Genomic DNA, 21,872 nt, shown 5'->3' with positions numbered 1-21,872 from the left:
GCTTTTATCTCAGCCAGTCCGGCTTTCATTTCAGCTTTCATCTCTTCCTGTTTGGCTTTCATTTCAGCCCTCATCTCGGCTAAGAAGTCCACCAAAGTCTTCGGTTCTTCCACCATGGCTTTCCTCTGCAGTCAGGTCATTGGCATTCACTCGCAAATCCTACTTCTGACACCAGTTGTTACATTGTTTTCTTCCTTCACCTTCGTACGGGGTTTGTGTGGACTTGGAGTGAATAACGATGACACTTGATGAAGTATCGAATCACACTTTATTTACCAATATTAATTAGGACAGCTCCGAAACATGTTTTTATAGTCGTCGAAGAACTACTATACACATGCTGTAACAATCAACGACACAGCCTCCAAGTTATCAGGCTATAACGGTGAACACAGCCTCACTGCAAAGCACCAGAGTACAACTCCTGACTCGGCTTGGTCATTCTCGGAATTCCGCATACTCTCGAGACTCTCCACACTACAACTCACGATGCGCTCAACGACACACAGAGCACAGCTCCCGACTCTTCGGTTGAGCTGTTCCCAGAGCTTAACACACTCTCTCGACGATGTGCTAACAGCGATACACTAAGAGACTCTTTCGGTGCACTCGACGACGACTCGGCACTCGCTGCCCAGCTGTCAACTCGATCGACTCCTCACAGACTGACTAACTCGACACAGACTGACTATCTTGCACTCTTTGGATGAGGTACTCACTGACTGCGGACCAGCAGGGTTTATATAATTTTCGTCTTGTGTTCGAGAACATTATGAGCTAAACTGGTAAGAATTCGTTCCAGAAGGTTCTCCATCTCTCCATGGCATATTGCCAATTTTGTCGCCAAATGTGGCAAGCCTTCTCTTGCCATTTTACAGCAACCTTAAACCTGCTTTGCGGGGAAGCTATCTTACCGTACCTGTACATTTTGTAACAATATTAATTAAATGTCAATATAATTAATAGTAGAAAACCAAATTTTTGAGAAAACCAAAGTAATTTTAGAGTCTCGTGCCTATTGAAAACTTCCCCTACACGAATTATGCACAGTAAACCTAAAATAAACTATATATAATCTATCAAAATATAAAAATATTACTAAAATGCCTAGTAAATGGCAAGTTTTAATTTAACTTACCTAGAACTACACATTTGAATTCCGAGAGTGGATTAGCATTTGTTAAACTAAGTGAGGTTGAGTAATTTTTTATTGCTAACTGTATAAATAGAGAGCGCTAGTGCAATGTAAAGTTGAATGTTAAGCTGCTACCTGCGAGAGCTATTGTAAAAACCTATGCTGTAAACTTAAGTAATGTAAAATGCTTGCTTTGTGTGCGAAAATGTTGCTAGTTTTGAGGCATCGTAAAAATGTGTAAAAATTGTTAACTGCTACTGTTTGGGAAAATAGATGTTGCAAACTACTGAGGATGTAAAAATTCGAAAAAGTTGTTTTTGAAGTAAAATTAAAAATTTTGAATAAACATTTAAATTTAAGTTAAAAATTATTTTAAAATTAAAAAATTTTAAATCACAAATATAAAGAATAGAGAATTATTGTAATTATTTAAAACTGAAGTTCTATGAGTTTAATTAAAACTTTAACTAAATGCTGGTCAAAGGTAAGGAAAATTAGAAAAATTAGATACAAATCTTCACTCAATTCGGGCTATAATTGAGACCTTTGAAAAGAGTTGGCCCTTCATTACTAAAAGGAAAGAATCCAGTATAGATTAAATATGCATTTTTACAAATACTTAATTAATAATTAATTAATATTTACAAATATTATCCTTCAACTCTTCAAAATCCTCCATTTATATTGTAAATTAGTTCACAGCAATAACTCATTTTTTATTTTTTCAATTAAAATTTCTTAATTTAATTTTTAATTTATATTAGTTTTATACGAATAGAGAATATTCATTAAATTCTTTTTTATTCATTTATATTTTTTAAGTATAATTGGTATAATTGTAATGTGTGTTGTAAAAATTATATAAGTAATTTATATTTATTAAATTTAATAACTTAAATCATATTACTTCGTAATGAACAAAATTTTAATGTTTTAAGCTGCCATTTTCACATATTGTTTATTTAAGTATTGGTTGTTTCTTCTAACATGTGTTGATAATAAAGCATTAAAGTTAAGAGCTATAAGTTTTAAATGCTTAAGAACCAAACCAATAAATAAAAAATTCAGATATATAACCACAAGAGGAGAAGAAATGTTTTGAAATCCGTTTAGAGAAATAATCGAATATCTTATGTAATTGTGTGAAATTTGTTGTGAAGAGTGTAAACAAATAAATAATGTGTTGTTTTATAATGATGTTTAAATAATTATGTATTATTTTAAATGTTATGTATTTTATACATGCAAGTTAGTTTTTTTTTTTTTTTTTTTTTTTCCAAATTCTGTTTAGCTTTTTACATGCAGACTTATTTTTTTTTAATATATTTTAGTTCCTTGAGAAAAGCAATTCTTTTCCTCTTGACAAGACCAGCATTTAAAATCAGGATGCAAGCCACAGCACATTTGAAAAAAATGTTATCTGCTTTAGGTGGTATAGATTTAGCATGTGGCCTTTTAAAAGAATTTCCATCTTTTTTGAACAGTATTAAAATAAAGGTAAGTTATATAATATATTATATATGGATATATTAATATATATATATATATATGTAGAGGGACATTGTGTATGTATTAATTTTCTGATTCTGTATTTCTTACTCAGCTCTTTTATCAAAGATACCATATTACTTAAGTTTAAAGTTTTAAATCATTTATGTCATGTATTAAAAATTTTTATTTTTCACATAAATAAGTAATTTTTAAAAAAGTGATAAATTACTGCATATTTCATAAATAGTGAAAATGATGTGAAATAGGTGATATGAAATAAACTATTTCATCTATTGCATAAAGATATGATGCTATCATAGTAATTTCCTTTTGGTTGGGAAATGTATATAAAATCTTAGTTGGTATTAAAAAATAACTTCAGAGCACTAAAGTACATATAATCAAACTATTATTTAATGGTATTTTGAATTTAATAATTGTTTTCATTGTTCTGGTCTAAAATGTGTAAAATTAGGTAAACTTATCCTTCAGTAAAGGAAAATTTAGGTTTATTTTATTATTTTAAATAACATTTTTACTGTGGGTAGGCTTAAAATATAAGAGAGCAGGGCAAAATATTTTTCATATGTATTATGTTTAAATTGAATTCAAATGATTCTTTGGTTTAAGAATAATTTTAAATTGTCTCTTAATGTTTATTATTTTGATCTTGTTTATAGCTTTAATATGTTATAATCTTTAAATTTTATGGAAAGTAAATTTCATGTTTTATACAAATAAAACAAAATGTTAGGAGATGAGCCTTTTAGCAACTATAAATAAATATCAAACATAAAAAAAAAATTCCAATAAAGGAATATAAAGCTGGTTTTTTCTCATCAGAATTACCTTCAGTTTCAGCAGCTTCTTACTGTCAATATATTTTGGCAGTGTTCTGAAAGCAGAAAGTTTAGAATGTTGATGACAGTATCTTTGCACAAATTATGTGATTGATGTTTTAAGAACCAGGATTTTATTACATGAACTAATAAACTAGGCTTATCAACTGCCAAGCAGTAGGAGTGCCAAACACTGGCAATTTTATCTAGGTTAAAATCTTGATAAACAGGTTGATTGCATGGGAATGTTTATGGTTTTTTCCATATTGAACATGAATATGAGCCAATTTTCCTTTTAAAAAAAGTACTCCGTGAAGGCATTCCAACTCACATTATACATGGTTTGTCGTAATGCAATCCTTAATAAATTAATCAAAAAGTCATGTTGAAATCCTGCTTGCATAAAGGCACTTTTCTGCTAAAAAAGATTTTACTTTGTATATATCGCTAAGACTATTAAGTAATATTTACATTGGTTATATATCTAGCACTAATTTTATAGCAACTGAATGGCATCTCTGCAGGGGGTCTTCCATAGTTTGTAGTGTTAACATGAATTAGTTTTCTTCAGAAAATTTCCAGTTTCTTCTAAGGCAAATAGATCTTGAGTGCTTAGCTATATGAATAACCAAACGTGACCTACAGCCACTGGGACTATGAAACAGACGAGTAAAATCTAAGTAATTTCCATTATCTGAAACATTTGTTGATATTTAACATTTGAATCAAGCTCTCTTTTAGAGTACTTTTAGACCAAGACTAAGCTTAAGTACAAGGGTTGAGGCAAAAGTCATGGCAACTATTTTTTTTCTTTTAGATATGTGAACAAATCACAAAACATATATGTGTCATGTTGAAGTTCTGCAGGCATAGTGTGTATGCAGAACAACAGATGGCTGTGTGGTAGCGAGGGCTCTGAAATCAGTCAGTTGGCTAGTGTCATGCAAGATGGAAATAACCAGTGTTGAGCAGCGCGCTTACATCAAAATAGCCGTTCTCCGAGGGAGAAATGTGATGGAATGTCACAGTGAATTAGTAGAAGCCCTTGGGAATAATGCCCTACCATATCGTACAGTAGCACGGTGGGTAAGAAAGTTTCAGCAAGGACGTGTGTAAACCAGTGATGAGCAACGTTCGCGATGACTGGTGAGTGTGCCGTCATTGAGCAAGCACCTCATGGATGAAGACAGACGATGGATGTTACTGAAGTTAGAGAGGGCAAGTGGCATCGAGAAACGCACCACCCACAGGATATTGCGTAATGAGCTACAGCTACGTAAAATCGCTTCGCAGTGGGTACTGCATGCACTGACGGAAGTTCAAAGTTGGGTGTGCTATGTAATATGCTCCAACCACTTTGCACGCTGGCAAGAGGACGACAATCAATTCTTTTCACGAATAATTGCCATTGATTAATTTTGGGCCAGGCCATACAAACCAGAACTGAAATGTCAGTCTGTGGAGTGGCGACATCCTGGATCACCAAGGCAGCAGAAGGTCCGTCAGAATCATTTCCCAGTGAAATTGATGGTGATCGTTGCATATGACGTCAGGGTTGTCATTGTTTGCCATTTTGTTCCTCATGGCAGAACAGTGACCGCACGGTACTACAGGGACTCATGTTAACTTTATGTGTATTGTGTTATCATTCTTTTGCACGGTGAAGGCCATATTGCCCTACATACTACTGTAATAAATTTGTGTGTTACGATATTTTAGTGCTATTCATTGTCCACACATGTAGTTAAGACCTTGTCCTTTCATCTGTATATATCTCATTTTCCAACCAGACTGGTATCTTCAAGAAAAAAAATAGTTGCCATGACTTTTGCCCCAACCTACGTATATTGTATGAATTCCAGGCCTTGATTAATGTTATTACATTAAAACTGGGCTGCTACTGTTTATTTGCATCAACCATGTGATCTTATCATTATCTAAATGAAAAGTATTTTTAATATTTGATATGTCTGGGAAAGAGATAATGTTGTGAAGCCTCTTAATGGGATCATTTATGGTTTACAGGCAATTTCATTCTTGTCTGGAGGCAATCATCTTAGAAAGGTGATATTTAATAATATTATTTATTTATGCTTTTAAAAATACTGGTCATTTTCAGAAGTTTTATCTTGAAAAAGTAGTTGCTCTGCTACAGAATTCATTGCATTTGATTGCTTTTAAAAGGTTAACTTGCATGACGATTAAATACCTGTTCATCTTTTTTGACATTTCTGTATATTAATTATTTTCACTTTATATGAATACGTTCCAGAGTCATGACAAGCGAGAAGAAAATGAAAATGAAGCTGATAATAATGAAATAAGTGTTCAGATCCTTCAGAGTTGCATCTTTGCATTATGTTCTGGATCCAATTGGGATGAAAGTGATGTTCAACAAATATGCTTTGAGGCTTTGATACCGGCTCACTTAGGAGATTTATGTATGTATTCTAACTTGTTTCCTTGAAATTTGATTAAGCTTATTTATTTTTTATTAATTTTAGAAGAACCCAACTGTTAGTCACTGACTTAAATGTATTCATTCAAAAAAAATTTAACTTCAATAAAACTTTTATATTTCTAGATAATTATAATTCATCTTTGTGGCCAAAAGTGGTTTGCAAGCTGAAGTTAAATCCAGTAAATTTTGTAAAAGAAATGGAAGATGAAATTATTTCCATAATAATTCATGATAATGAAGAGCTTGAATTCATCAAGCAGGTAAATCAGTAATTGATTTTCTTATTTTTTATGGAAACTCTTACTGCAATCGGTTGAAAATATTCAGCAATTAATTGAGGCTCATATAAGTAATAACATTGTGTATGTGTGTGTGTGCTGAAAATAAAATCTATTACTTATCTTTTTTGGGGGGCGCTCTTGCAATTTTTACCATTCTGGCCGTTGGGGTAATTAGTAGAGGCCAGTTATTAAATTGATGAACTTGGTTTCAAATCTTGGATAAGATATGGATGCTTTTGGCTGTATAATGTTGAGAATAGAGGGGCATTTGAAATCAATCAGTTTGAAATTCTGCCTAGAAGTTGGTAATAGGGGAAGGTAAGTGCATGTCTGTCGCATTCTATCCTTTGGGATGTGGTCATTGAGAACTGGTTTCAAGCTGCACAAAAGTTATACTGTCACTACTGGTACTCAAAGCCTATGGCCAATAGTATTGTTTTTTATGATTCCTTTTTGATTATTCGTAAGATTATTTGTAGCCTGAGTATAAAAAAAAAAAAAAAAATGCACACTAATGCATTTTAATTGATTTAGAGCAGAAATCTGTAGATTAAAATATTTCTCTTTGTATTTTTGATATTTAAGAAAAAACTTTTAAAATTGGTTTTTGTCTATTTTATGCAGCTAAATATATCAAAAAGGGTTACATATGAGTATCTTTCACTTTTTTAATTTGAAGGTGTTTTCTGGTGTCCGTTATTTTCGAAATTTAAAATTTATATGCTGAAGGCAGCATTTGATCTTTGCACTGCAGTTACATAGTTTATTATTATTATTTATTTATTTTCTTAGCTTTGGGGGTTACAGGAGAGATATTCATTTGATTGTATAGATGTTGCTACAAAAATGTTAATGCCCATAAAAATATAGCTGAATTTATGTTTTCTTTGGTTTGTATAACATCATTATATTCCAAGTAAGCAGAAATGGCAAGTTTAAGTTTTACTTGAAAGCAGGTTTATTTCAAATATTGGCTATGACTTTTTGTTCTTGCTTTCCAAATATCTATATGCATTTCGTATGATACTTGTTTTGTTCTGTAATCATAGTCTGCCAAATTCTGGTTACAGCTTTCATTTATACATTCTTCTGAATTCAGTCTGTTTTAAAATGAAGATTGCTGCATGATTTAGAAACACCTTTCTCTTCCATTGAATTAAATTTTAGATTGAAGTTTTTGATGATTGAGAACTAATACATGACTTACAAATGCATTTTATTGTTTTGACCTCATTCATATGCATATAGCAAACATAAAATTATGGTCAAATATAGTGCATCTCTGATAAAGCTAAGTAAATACATTTTAGAAATATTTCTTTTGTACCTTTTCACATGTGGTGGTAAAATTTATTATTTATTTTGTGATTTTAAATTTTTTTTTTTTTTTTCCCTAAATCATTTAGACAAACTCAGTATTGTATTTGTTTTACCAGAAGCTACAAGTTCTGCTGATGAATGTATGCTGCAGAAAGCTGAAATATTTTCATTTTTGTACTAGACCTAAAGCAGATCCTCCGTGTGTTTCAGTTCTTCACCAAAGCAGAGAAACCCTGTTAATAAATTTTTCTTATTAACATACAAAAATATTCTCTGTAATAAAACCTGAAATACTTTTAACTATTCTCTGTAATAAAACCTGAAATACTTTTAACTATTCTATGTTTCATAATCAGAATTAATATTTTTATGTTTGCTTTTCTACATATTTGTTGATACTCATTTATAGAACAAAAACTTGAATTTAAATACTCAGATCTTTAAATATGTGTCTTGAGATTATTTTGATTCTCTTCGTATGTTACTCTGAGGCACTAGAATTTTTAAAGTGCTACTGTTTTAAAATATCCTGCTGCAAATTTATGTATTTCTTTCCATTAAGGTGGACCAAGTGTGTTATTTGTGAGAAATGTTTAATTAAATTGCTATTTAGATTTATAATTATTGCACTTAAAATGCATTTTAAAATTTTACTTCAGCCTTTTCTTTAAATTTCATTGTGATGTATTCTACATGAAAAATATATTTTGCTTTTAAATTTGGATTAATTTGTTGGAAATTTGAATCCATTAATGTGTTAAAAATCTCTGAAATGAAATTTTTTTACACTTCAGGCTAAACTGAATTCATTGAAAACTGTTGTTCAGCTTCAACCCAGTGAATTTGTTCCTTCTGTGGTATCTCACTGTACAGCTGTTCTACGAGATCCAGCTTTTGTCCAGGTTACCAAGGAGGAATATAATATATTCCTTACTCCTGAAGGTCAACTGTATGATACATCCGTCATAGAAAAGTATGCTTCTCTGTTTAAAACTGATATAAAGTTTCTAGTTATAATAAAGGAAATTATTTTTTTGAAAAAGTGTTTTTAAAAATGTTCATGTATAATACAGTAGAACTCCAATTATCCGAATCAATTGGGACCGGACCCTATTCGAATTATAAAAAAATCGGATAATTGGATTTTTCTGAAGAAAGGGTCTACGTACACTTTAATTAATTTTTGTAAGTACTGTATGTTGAAAATGGAAGAAGAAACTATTTTTAAAGAAAAAAAGTTTTTAATTAATTAAAATGAAAAGACAACACTTTTACGTGCATCTTGTATAGCCTACTGTACAGTACTTACAAGTGCTGAAAGTCACCGCTTGCAGAGCATCTCAATCAAAGTAAGCTGTCTGACTGTCTTCATCCATTTTTGGACAGCCAAGTTGCATGTCCGCTTGACAATGAGAAGTTGCATGTGGTCACACTCGGGCTGACACTGCATCCACTTCAGCGCAATTTCAAGGGGGGTAAAATGTGTCAGTAGCTTATGGTCCAGTGTCTGCTTCAACAACTAAAGTCATCTTTTTCCTCGACACTTTCTTCTCTCGCACTTTTAATAAGTTCATCATTTAGAATTTGAAACCCAGGGTCTGACGCAGAGGCATAGCTAGAGTTTCCAGCGCCCGTGGACAATTGAAGAGTTTGTGCCCCTTTCTTTGTGCCAAGAATGGAAAACATTTTATTAAAAAATTTTGTAGCCCCTTGGATTTTGATGCCCCTTGTATGCTGCACTCGGGGACAGATGTCCCCCCTTGCCCCACCCTAGCTATGCCACTTGTCTGACGAATCACACACCATCCATTTTGCTGTGTCCTCAGCATTAACTTCTGAACATCAAGGAATTTGCAAAATAATGTTTCTTAATTCCTTAAGTAACACATTATCCCCATCGTCTCCTCTCGCTCTTCCCTTTTCTTGAGCTTCTTTTTCTCATTTTCAGTCGATTCTGAAAGCGGTTCAGATAATTGTAGTTGTACTGTAAGTAAAAAAATAAGCTAACCAGTAGGATAACTGAAACTTTCTTCTAATGATATTTTTTTCTGTTATTTTCTACAAAAGGAAATAAAGTATGTAATATATTATAATTAAATTATATTCAAATATAGTTAAATAAATATAATTTAAAAGGAACCATACTGTAAAGAAATGGATTAATGACATCTGATGTCTATCTTCAAAAAACGTATGAAAGAAAATGCTATGGCAGTTAAATATTGAAAGTATCCATTTTTTAAAATTTTTCTTTAAATAAAAGAAATTTGTATTTTACTTGAGCAAATATTGTTTTATTAAATTCCAAATACCAATTTTTTTTTTTTTTTTTTTTTTTTTTTTTTTTTTTTACAAAAAAGCAGATTGAAGAGTTACTTATTTGGTTTAATTTGTCCAATGTTTAATATGAGTATAAATTGAATGTAAAGAATTCTTAAACAAAATCATACATCAATAACATATTCAGTATTTTTATTATAAATATGTCAGGTTTCGCATATATTGTTCATTTCAATGTGACAGTTTTTCCTGCTGAAATAATTAAAAATTGAATAAAACATTTTTATTTTCAGCTTGAAAGAACAGATAAATACAAATAAAAATATCAAAAGAGAGAGTAAGCTGTATTCCTATAAAGAACAAATGGAGGAAATAGAACTTAAAAAAGTAACTCTTATTTTTGGTATATTTTTTATTACTTTTGATAATTTTTCTTGTTCTTTTTTATTTAATATGTATTTTGAATTTGTGTTAGGAAATTGAAGCTAAAAAAAGGGCCAAAGGTTTAATCAAGGAGCCAGAGTTAACCAAGAAACAACTAGAAGCAAAAAATGCTCAATTAGAAAAAGAATCTGTTATTCGAAATAATATAAAACAAGTAATTATGTTTGAAATTTTCCAGTTTACCATGTAATGCATATATAAATCATTTGCTAAATGTCCTTTTTATCAAGTTGTATAATCTCGTACTGCATTATTATAAAATTATCATGTATTTAGTTTGATTTAAAAAAAAAGTAGTTTTAAATGCTTTAACTTTTTATAGATGCGAATAAAATAAGTTCTAATTTTTTAAATATAGAATTTTATTTCATTCATTATTAAATATATTGATTTCTTATACACTCAGTTTCTTTTCATGAGATTTTAGGACTGAATTCATAAAAAGTTAGTGTTTAAAAGATAACAGTTTCATTGCTCTTAGGCAAATGCTCTTGTTAATATTTTATTTGTCTTGTCATTTTGCTATAATTTCTGAAATGCTTTTGATACCCTTTAAAGTGAAATTTAATTCGTAGGTGACAAAGTAGTAACTGATATGTTGAATGGGAGAGAAAAGCATTAACCTCTCCCACCCAAAAAAAATTCCTAGGTTATGGTTGCCTAATGGGAAGGAAATGGTTTTCTTTTTTGATTTGACTTTAAAGCAGCAGGTTATCAACTGCATTAATTCCACTTCTTTCCATGAGATGGCGACATTCTGTAAAAAGGAATTTGAGATATGTCTATAATTTTTAGTTGTGATAATCATTTATGAGCAATTAATTGAAATCATTTATTGCAATTTGTTGAAAAAATTCAGTCTTAAAATTTTATCGAAGTGCATTTTGAATTTATTTCATTTTATCTTTTAAAAAATTCTAAAACAGATGTTAATTTTGTACCTCTGATTATTTTAGAGATGTGTTTATTATTAATTAAATGAAGTGGTAAAATTGGTTTTCTCCCTTTTCATTTTTAGCTTAATAGCCGGTTCCAGAATGCGTTAGACAAACTTCAGGCTGTTGTTGATGCTAATGCTAAAGCTCTTGGTTTTCATATGAAGGATTTAACTTCTGCTTTAATTATGCTTTTTCCATCTCCACTATGTTCATATCGAGCTACCAGAATGTATGTTAATCTGTCGTCTGTTATATCAGCTGGTGTTTTACTCTCATGGGGTAAAGTATATTTTAATTGAATGAAAAAATTGTTTTTAAATCAAGTTTGCATTCTCTATAAGCTGCTTTAATGCATTCTAATGATTTTTAACATCGAGAAATGGCATTATTGCTTAATATGCCATGGTGTAGTTGCAGAATTATATTTATAACAAAGATAACAAAATCATAAGGTTATGTAAAGTATCTGAAATTAAGTTGCTAAAACATCTATAATCTGGATTTGGTAACCTTTTTATATGCACCACATTTTTAAATTACACAATTGATTATCAACATATTACATCAGTTGAAGCTGGTAATTAGTTTTTTCTTCATATTAGAGTTAAGGTATTTTATTTTGCATTTCTTTTTAATAGTAAAAGTATCTAGAGAATGTGACTTAATTTACAAGTGTAACATGGAAGAGAGTTTCCTCCCATTGTAATGACTTGAAAAGTAACTTTAAAATATTTACTTAAGAAATTTATCCTACTGCTAAAATATTTATCCCAAATATTAAACTCGGTACAATTTTGGAAGTCTTTAAACATGGTGTATATGAGCCAGTTTCCCTTAGAAAGTTCTCCACTAGGGCATCCCTCCCCTTAGGCAGATAGCCCTCGAGTGCTTTGTCGTAATCAAATAAACTAAACCAATTTTTAAACATAATTCAGTATTTACTCTAAATACTTAAGAACCATAACAATGAAGCATAAATAATATTTTATATGAAATCGAAATAATGTTATGTGTAAAATCAAATTATGTATCAAATTAATAACTTCTTAACCTGAAAAATCAAAGTAAACATAAAACAGAACACTTGCATATTTATTCCCATTAAATTTACTGCTATAATTTTTATCTCTGATTACTGTACTACTATCAGGTAATGATATTAAAGTTATTATAACAATATATATTTTTCACTTATATTTATTTTCTTTAACAGAATAGGGTGTTTTTTCAAACATAATAACTACAGATCTTTTTAAATAGATTGGTTATTGCAAAATAAAATGTTTAGCATTAACCAATTAGTCTGAGCCAGGATTGACTTTTTTTACATTAACATAGATAATTATTATAACACAGATTTTCTTACATCATACATAATAAATCAAAAGCACTTATCTGTTGAATCAGAGCTATGTTTCAAACCAGACTTTTAAATCTTGATGTTTAACGTGAGTCGCAATTTTCGACATGTAATTGAATCTGGAAAGAAACTTGCCAATCATCAGAGAACAGTATAAACAGCATAAGGTCGGGCACCACTTTTGTAACATGGAAGAGAATTTTCTCTTGTAATACTTAAAAATATTTGTTGTAGAAACTTAACATAAAACAGTTACAAAGAATTATAACATTATAGCATTTATAGCATGGGAGGGATTACTCATCTTTATGCCATAGTGGCTCCAAAGTCATTATCTATTTAGTTATCCCTTTCTGTTTATCACCAGTGGTAGCAGAGTTCAAAGGACGTAGAGAGAGGTAAGAAAAGTCTATTCAATCAGTTCAACCTCAAAATGAGGGGAGAAAATTAAATAGCTTTTTTGATTTGTTAGAAAATTTAATCACGTAATTAAAGTCATATCTTAAAGATAACAGTTGTACTGTCTTCTGATCAGTAAAGTGCCTATAATGTCTATGATTTGAATATTTGGATTAATCATTTTGTGTAGGTTTTCTGTTTAAATTTAGTTCCATCTGGAAAAGCAAACAGTCTTGTTTTACATTAATGATATTGTAATAAATTCATAGATATATTATTATCTTGGAATGTAAATAATTACACTAGAACTGAAGAATGTTCTGTTTTATACTTTCGAAAAATAGAGCCAAATTGATCTAATGACTTTTAAAAGTTTTATTAGCCAGAAAATCTAATCATTCTATCTAAAAGGAAATATTAAAATTCTTTGTTTCATCCCTCCTCATTACCCTAAATATAGGAAATGTGGGTGAAAATAGTGATTGTGTTTTCTAAAAATTCCTTTATTGAGTCTTTCAGAAATTCTTGATACTTTTCAAAATTTCTTGATTGGAAAATTGATAATAGTAAGCCAAAAAAATTATGCCAAATGGAAATATAAAATATTAATTTGTTTAATACTTAGTATTTATTCATTTAAACTGTACTGGAGTGTTTTACTTTTTTGTTAAAATAGCTTTTCATTACAAACAGATAGCCTATAGATACAACTTCATCGGTATTAAATGTAATCGATAGTGACTAAGAGTTGATTTTATAAAATAACATAGATTAAATGCAGTAACTTAGCTGTCACTTCTCTCAGTTTCACCATGAGACTCATTTCCATCATATCTCCCAATAGATCACCATATTTTCCACTTTCTAATTTTGGGATGCTTGCAACTTAATGCTTAAATTGGGAATATCCAATACCCATGAGTTATTTAGCCATCTCATCACTGAGAATGTTCTTTAAGGTGCATCCAGTTTTAAAGCCACAAGGGGGAAGCTCTATCCCAGTTTCGATGGAAAACATCCCAAAGGATGGATCCGAGGGTCTCCTACCCCTCCTTCCCTGTCACCCTGGGATAATGGTTAGAAACACTAGCTCCCTTACTGATGGTCCAGGTGTGACTCTCGAAAAAGGCATTAATATTATATCAGTGTATCATAGGTCTTCTTAAAATACCAGCAAGTTGAAAGTCAGCTTCGCGTTATTTGGTTGTAGGGAAAGAGAGGTGGAGGATCTTTAGATTGTTTAGGTGCTCACCATCAAAATTGGGGTGGAGCTGCACACTGAGTGAGGTAGAAATGTACAATCAGTAGCGACATTCATATATTCTGCCCACTTGTACCTGTACACTTCTTTCTCTATCATCAAGTTTCTCAGGAGGACTTTAGCTTGCCAGTATTTAAAATATACCCATGAAGCACAGGCACTATGCACCTGTAAACGTCCGAACATACTCCATGAATTCGAACCCGGGCCTAATGATAGAACAGCCTCAAAGATCATAAAAATTAAATATAGGGTTAAGTATTAATATAATTTACATCAAAATTGTATTGTGAATAGTTCAGTAATCTGAATCATAATTATAAAGTGAATTTACATCAATTTAGAATTATTTTGAAATGGCAAAATTCCTGGAAACTCCTTTTTTTTTTTTTTTTTTTTTTTTTTTTTTTCATATTTTGTGGTTGGCAGCTATGTAATAAGAAAATAAAGATTATGATATAATTACAAAAGGCATAATATATTTCTGTTGCATAACTTTCCTATCCTTATACTATCATCTGTGTCAGAAATAAAACTCATGGTCTTGATATTCCATAGCAATATTGAAAGATATACACCATACTACTTCAAATTCAGGTCTCCCCCTTTTTTTTCAAATTTTTTAGATTTAAAATTAGGAGGTAGCTTAAAGTCAAAATGAATATTTTAATGACTAATTTCAACTGATCTTCCACTTCCTAAAGATTAGATCTTAAATAATTATGGTCTTAAAAATCTAAATGATTTTGAAATAAGCATTCTTCAGTACATGATATAAAACCATTTGATTTATTATTTTTTGATTTCCCAATCGTAACATCGTGTTGGGATTAAATATGAGGATCGCTGCTTTATATATACATTGCCCCCCAATTATTAAATTCACTTCTGTTCCAATTATACTTTATTATATATATTTATTAAGCATCTGAGTTTAAAAGAAATTTTATAATTACATATTAGATGGAATTAAATTTTTTTACTCAGATCTACTCCAACCATATTTGTTTAGCATTGTTCGTCAACAGTCTTTCAGTTGTATTTTCAAGTTCATAAAACTGTTGGTAGCTTTTCCGCTGTTCACCTTTCAATTCAAAAGTTCTTCTTAGAGTGTGCAGTGCTCTTTTCATTTCAGCTGAGGTTGGAATGTAGTCATTTTTTTCCACATCACTTTCACTGTCAGTATTAATTTCTGGAGCTCTTTTAACACTTTCTATAATATTATAGCCGGTGTTTTCACGTGCAGTCTCAATATTATTATCAGTAGCAATGTTACACAAAACAAATTTTTGTGTAATTTCCCTCACTGATGTCCAACGTATTAGAATTAGTTTGCAATTCCTCTGTAACATTTTCTAAATAAAGACCACATTTTTTTTTAAAGCGATTTCTAAGTGTGTTGTGGGAGACTGCTTTCCATGCATTGACTGTAATATGCATAGCTAGTAACAAAGATATCAACTGGTTATCTTCTTCGAAGCGCTTACCTTTTCACAAGATTCAGTTTTGTTTATCTTTTATTGAATGATACCTTTTCTGTAATTACATTTGAAAGCTTTTATAATGTCTTCATCTAATGGCTGAATGATAGAACTCGTATTTGCAGAACGAAGAAACGCTAATTTGATGTTTTTCAGAGCGATATCAGAGGGTTGTGAGCTCAGTTATCTAACAGTAAAGCTATTTTTTGATTTTTCAGTTCACTGTACCATTTCAAAAGGAAATCAGTAAAAATACGGCTTGTCATCCATGAGTTCTTGTTATTATGGTAAGTTAAAGGTAAATTCTTAACTCCTTTTAAGCACCGAGATTTTCTACTTTTTCTAATAACCAGTGGCATCTTCTTAGTTGTTGCATCCATATTGCACGTTAATAACATAGGAACTTGTTCTTTTAATTTCTTAAAACCAGCTGCTGTTTCACATTTAAACATTAATGTGTGCTCTGGTAATGCTCTGTAAAACAGACCAGTTCCATCTGTGTTAATAAATTTTGTGTCGCTTGTCTTCTTTTAGAAACCCGGGTGAAACATGCTTTATCCAGTTTTCAGTGTTATAGTAAATTCTACAGTTTCTGCAAACAAAAGAGCCCTAGGAATTGGAACCTTTTTTAAGCTTATAGCTTGAAACTATTCAAGAAGAGCAGTATCAATATTTCTTAATTTTCTGTCTCTTTTGTGCTTCCTTCAGGCATTTGCATTTTTTGTTAGATCTATATCAGTTTTATTCCTTTGTTTCAGTAAATTGCACACTGCTGTTTGGGGAATTCTCATTTTAAATGCTAGTACTCTCAAGCGGAATTTACCTAACATATCATAATTTTTCAGTAAGTTATCTCTCATTTTGTTTAACATTTTTGGCATGTAACAAATCACACCCACAGCAAATAAAAAATGCTTCTTCCAGTGATTTGTTCAAAGTTTCTAGCTAGCGGAAAGATTCCACTTTGCCTGTCAAGTTTACCTGTCACTTTATGGTTATTATAGGTGTAATTAGTGCTTTCACTTCTTTCTTCTTCCACCTACATAGATCACTCCCCTTTTCCAATCAAAGATTTATAATTTACGATAATGCAAGGAAATATTTTGTGATGTTTTCTGAGAATACTTTGCAAACTGAATGTGTATGCACTTCCATCCCCTGTCAGCTGTTGTTAAAAAAAAGGGGATCCAGTATTCACTTAAGCACCACCTTTTCTTTAATCCTGAGAAGCATTCATTCATTTACAACATGTGGCTCTCGACTCTAGTTCGTACAAAGATTTATGAACAGTGTCTGATATTCTCTAGGGAAGGGTACCCAAGAACCCGAGGTACTAACTATACCCTGAGGGTCTTGATACTAATTGCACATGCTAAAAAACCTATTTTATTGAAGCAGTGCATGACTGAAAGGTAAATGAATGAACTATAAACAGCTTTTATCAGCCCCAAACGATTTATTCTGAATCTGAAAAACAGTCTTATGCCACTTTGAGTGTAGTGTCTGAGATGAGTTTAATAAGTACCAGTCTTTCGAAATAAATATGAATAAAGTTTAATAAATGGCAGGATATCTTTATTTTTGTGCCTGGAAATCTGAACATAATAAGTGGCTGAGTTTATTAACCCGGCATTACTCATGTGAGAAAAATGAACGGGATTGCTCGCTCTGGGTATTACATACCCAGGGCGGTTTCTTCCTCTCTTTTACCATTAAATTTGCACAAAATATAAAACAACAGAAACAGAGAAAATAAAACATATCTTTAAACGTATATTAAAAACTTTACCTTTAATTTGCACATTTCTGGCAAATGCATGCCATATGTTCTATGCATACATACCTAATTCCCCCCCCCACCTACAGCACATCTTTTATATGTCATCTTTACCTTCTTAGCAGGGGTTGTACCTGTTGGCAGTGGTGATAAAGACAAAGCATATTTTTCTTCCCATAAATAAAGTTGACTAATCTAAATAAAATTCATGCTTTATTCTGTAAATTAAAATAAAATAAGCTAACACTGAAGCCTTTACATTTAAAATCATTTGAGTGAAAGCATACTAGCATTATGCTAACTCATAATAACACACGTTTGCCGATACGGGCGTACATATATATAATAATCGGCCAACCCGCGGATCTTGACGTCATCGACCAATCAGCAGCAACCATGTTAGCTTACTGCCGATTGACCTCCAATCAAAATTTGCTTAAGGAAAAACTAAAGCCAACAGTACCAGCCTCATTGTTGCCCAGTTTTACTTTTAGACTTTGTGAGAGCATTGCTTGTTGACTTCTTACAATCTCCTATCAGTTGAAATGACGATGTTTTCAGTTTTCAGAAATGAACGTCAGGTTTGATACCCAGTAGGTGGTTTCTTTGTTGATACCAAAATTATCCATGCATTTATTGCAGCTACATTCAACATGTTATAAGAAATAGCCATAGGTGAATGACTTGTTCTTTAGCTGTTGAATATTTTGCAGCCATTTCATACACAACATCGACAACACCTTTAGCACATTTCTATTTTTTGGGGTGTATAAGAAACAATAGTTGTTTCTTTCTGAAACCCAGCTGCTCCCCTTTAATCGAGCCAGTAAAAATATTAGTACCTTGTACTAGTTTCTTTATCAAATCAGAAGATAAAAGTAAGTTCCAAGCTTCCAAGGGAGAAACGACATTTTTGAAATGCGTGTGTTTCCAGGGAGTTTCAAAATTATATTTCTGGCAGAAATTCCTACATTTCCAGAGAATTTCATTTTTACTCTATTTTGTTATATTATCCTTTCCCATAAAGTAGACATTTTCATTTGAATCAGAAAGATTGCTCTGTAAATCAGATTCAATTTCAGTTGAGTGTGTGTGTATTTTTGTTGTAAATTTCTTCAGCATCCAGCACTTCATTATCGGAAAAATTCAGTACCTTCCTCAAGACTTTCTTCAACCAAAGAAACAGTATCAAGTAAATTTCTTAAATGTCGCATTTCTTCATCAAACTTCGAAAACGCACCATAATCAGAGAACGATTTCAGTGCGTCAGAATCATAACAGAAATGTTCACGCTGGGTGTGACATACCCTGTAGTGGCGATTTGAAGATACTTATTTTTAGAACTCTTTTCCCTATTCTTCCTTTCCAAGGTTATGGACCTTGGGGGCAGCTACAAGAAGAATCACCCATTTTTTAAAAAGTTTGGAAGGAAACAGAGAAAAATATGGAGGGGGTGGGGATGAACATGTCCAGTGCGATCTAACCCGGGTTAACTGGCGAGTTTAGTAAGTGGTGGGTACTGTATATGTATAAATATTTTTCGATTTTCTGGTTTTGAAATCCTGCTGTGAGTTTATATGATAATTTGAAAATTGGTAGGGTGAAATTTTATTCTATAGTTTAAGAATATTTTCTTCAATTTTCTTTGATAGCAAACATCAGATCGCTTTAGGTTGCATCTTCTTATAAGATTTATGCTTTTTTAAAACAATTACTGCTCATATTTAATTTCACTTCTTTCTATGAATCTCGATCAAAACCTGTTGTATCAAAAACATTGAGCTTTTATCTCATAATTGAAGATTTTATTTTAAATTCGTATGGTATTTCATCTTAATCAAATTGTTTCTATATTTTTTACGATACGGCAATACATATATACACACGCACACATATATGTGTATATATAGATAAATCTTCATTTATATAAATAAGGTTTAGTGATAATTTATTGTCATAATAAGTCATAATTTGTTTGTTGAGATGAAATTCCCTCCTTTCCAATCCCAAATTCCTAAATCCCTAAAGTGTGAATTTTGTACTGCATGATATTAAAAGCTAACTCGTATTTTTTAAATATATGGAAAGTTTTATTTTCACATATGTATTAAAACATTCATTCTAAACTATCCTCTACATGTGTAAATTTCTACCGATGCACATTTTTTGCAGTTTAGCTAGTACGTAGGTGTAAAATACCTGTATTTATAATCGATGTCTTCAGAGCCTTATAAAACTTAATAATATTTTTGATATATATACTGAAGAGCTGTTACATTATGACCACCTTGTTAATAACGTGTAGAACCACCTTTAGCCTTAAAAACTGCCAGCACCAGACAGGGCACTAACTCCACAAGATGCTTTTATGTAGTTTGAGGTATCTGGTAACAAGCACTCACCAACTGGTCCTGCAATTCCCTCACATTACGAGGGGGTAGCATGGTAGGATAAATTTGGTTTTCCTGGTGAGATCACAAATGCTGTATTGAATTAATGTCAGATGAATTTAGAGACTGAGATATGACTTGAATGTCCCTCGAACCACTGCATAATGGTTCGACTGTTATGACATGGTGCATTATTCTGTTGGTAAACACCCGGAAATACTGTTGTCATGAATGCGTGAACCTGATATGCAACGATGTTCACATAGCGCACAGACACACATCATAATACCCCTGCCACCTGCTTGCCTCCGTCCAACTGTGTGTCTGAGAGCCAGGATTGTGTTTGTAAATCGCCGTATTAACACACTCCCGTCGATGAGCTGGCCCAGAAAATGTGATTCTTCAGACCATGCAACTTTCTTCCGTTCTTCTAATGTCCAGTTCCGATGTTTTTGCCCATTGCAGATGCAGCTGGCGATGACGTGCTGTCAGTGCAGGGACATGCTTTGGACTGTGTAGGTCCACACGCAGCAATGTACGCTGCACAGTGTGTTGAGAAACACTGTCTGGGTCACCATTGTTGTAGTTGGTGATGATGATTTCGGCTGTTGTAGCTCTTTGGCCATGGTGGACAATGCATAGCAATCTCCGCCCTCCTCTGAAATCAATACGCCATCGATGACACACTGCTGGCCAGCGACTTGTCATTTCACCATCCATACACCACTTTTGATGTATGCTCACAACAACTGCACTGCACATGAACAGCCCACTAAACATGCCATTTTTGATACTGATGTTTTCTTAGCCATAATGATTTGACCTTTATCAAAGTCTGAAAAATCAGCTGCTTTTCCCATTATGTCACTAATTGTGCTATTTTTTTAAAGACAATACATAGTCACTTTATATACTCCACACACGCGCAGTAGTTTCGTTCCTGGATGAGCCCATTGTTATAGATGGAGGGTGGTCATAATGTAATGGCTTTTCGGTGTATATCAGTTGTTAAAAAGTTTATTTTTTTTATTGGTTACTGGGTTTTCAACTGATTTTATTTTTTTAAATACTTACACAATTCATTTATAATAGTATTTTCTTTTTAAGGTAAACCTGTTGCTTATGCCACATTACGGCTATTGAAATCTGCTTGTGAGCTTGAACCAGCCTGGACAGATATTGATCTTAATGAAGTGGTATCAAAAATAATTAAATTTCTTTATTTCAACACATGCCAAGTTGCTGTTGGTAGTTATGATGAGCACCTACTCTCTCAGACTGCAAAAAATCACTTGAGTGCACCTGGTTTCACTTATTGCTTTCCTCTCATGCAGCATTTATTATTGACACAGTCTTCAAATTTGATGTTACTTGAACAGATATTATGTATTATATTAGAACATTCGGAAATCAGAACTGTAGATGAAACAACAAACAAGGTATAGAATGAATTATGTATTTCTATATCTTATATGAATAATTATATTGCCATAAGCTATACAGTCAAAAGTCTTTAATCCGGACTCGTCGGGACTTCGATTACGGATTATCGATTTTTCCGGATTATAGATCATCAGTTTAAATCTGGTAAGATGGCATGCAGAAATTATAAAACTAAAAATATGAAACCGTAATTTATAAAATAATGAGCAATTATGATCTAAAGGGTATCCAAATTTACCAAAAAAGAAGCCTAATATTTATTTGTTTACTTTATTAAACATTTCTTTTAACGCGCGGATGCGTAAAGCATACCTTACTCGTAGCCGAAATTACAAAATTGCAACCAGAAAACTATGTGATTTGTATTCGTGATATTTATAATGACGAGGAATTTGATTTAAATCATATCAAAGACGGAGTACATCGAAATTAAATACTACATTTAGTAAGGAATTATAAGCCGACTAAAATAAAAACATCTGCCCTGAAGATAACGATAGTGTTGACAGATCAACTTCCAGTTCATTGCGCGTCGCGACGTGCCCCCCCCCCCCCGCGCAGAGCAACGTGAA

General features: G+C 31.9%; 1 protein-coding gene across 1 annotated transcript in view; it reads left to right on the top strand.

The window, feature by feature from the left end:
* The window catches only part of l(3)80Fj (lethal (3) 80Fj), a 160,260-nt gene that overhangs the window by 40,075 nt on the left and 98,313 nt on the right, over positions 1-21,872 (top strand). The window contains exons 17-24 of the mRNA XM_085813394.1: positions 2,467-2,632; positions 5,738-5,906; positions 6,050-6,186; positions 8,322-8,500; positions 10,101-10,194; positions 10,283-10,405; positions 11,270-11,468; positions 20,965-21,296. Of these exons, the coding sequence (XP_085669520.1) occupies positions 2,467-2,632; positions 5,738-5,906; positions 6,050-6,186; positions 8,322-8,500; positions 10,101-10,194; positions 10,283-10,405; positions 11,270-11,468; positions 20,965-21,296 (1,399 nt within the window). The remainder of the gene's footprint in view (positions 1-2,466; positions 2,633-5,737; positions 5,907-6,049; positions 6,187-8,321; positions 8,501-10,100; positions 10,195-10,282; positions 10,406-11,269; positions 11,469-20,964; positions 21,297-21,872) is intronic.

Source organism: Stegodyphus dumicola, chromosome 1 (assembly GCF_044657685.1).
Source record: "Stegodyphus dumicola isolate Sdum_Otavi_A_Nest chromosome 1, ASM4465768v1".
Taxonomy (NCBI): domain Eukaryota; kingdom Metazoa; phylum Arthropoda; class Arachnida; order Araneae; family Eresidae; genus Stegodyphus; species Stegodyphus dumicola.
This window is presented reverse-complemented; position numbering and strand designations above follow the sequence as displayed.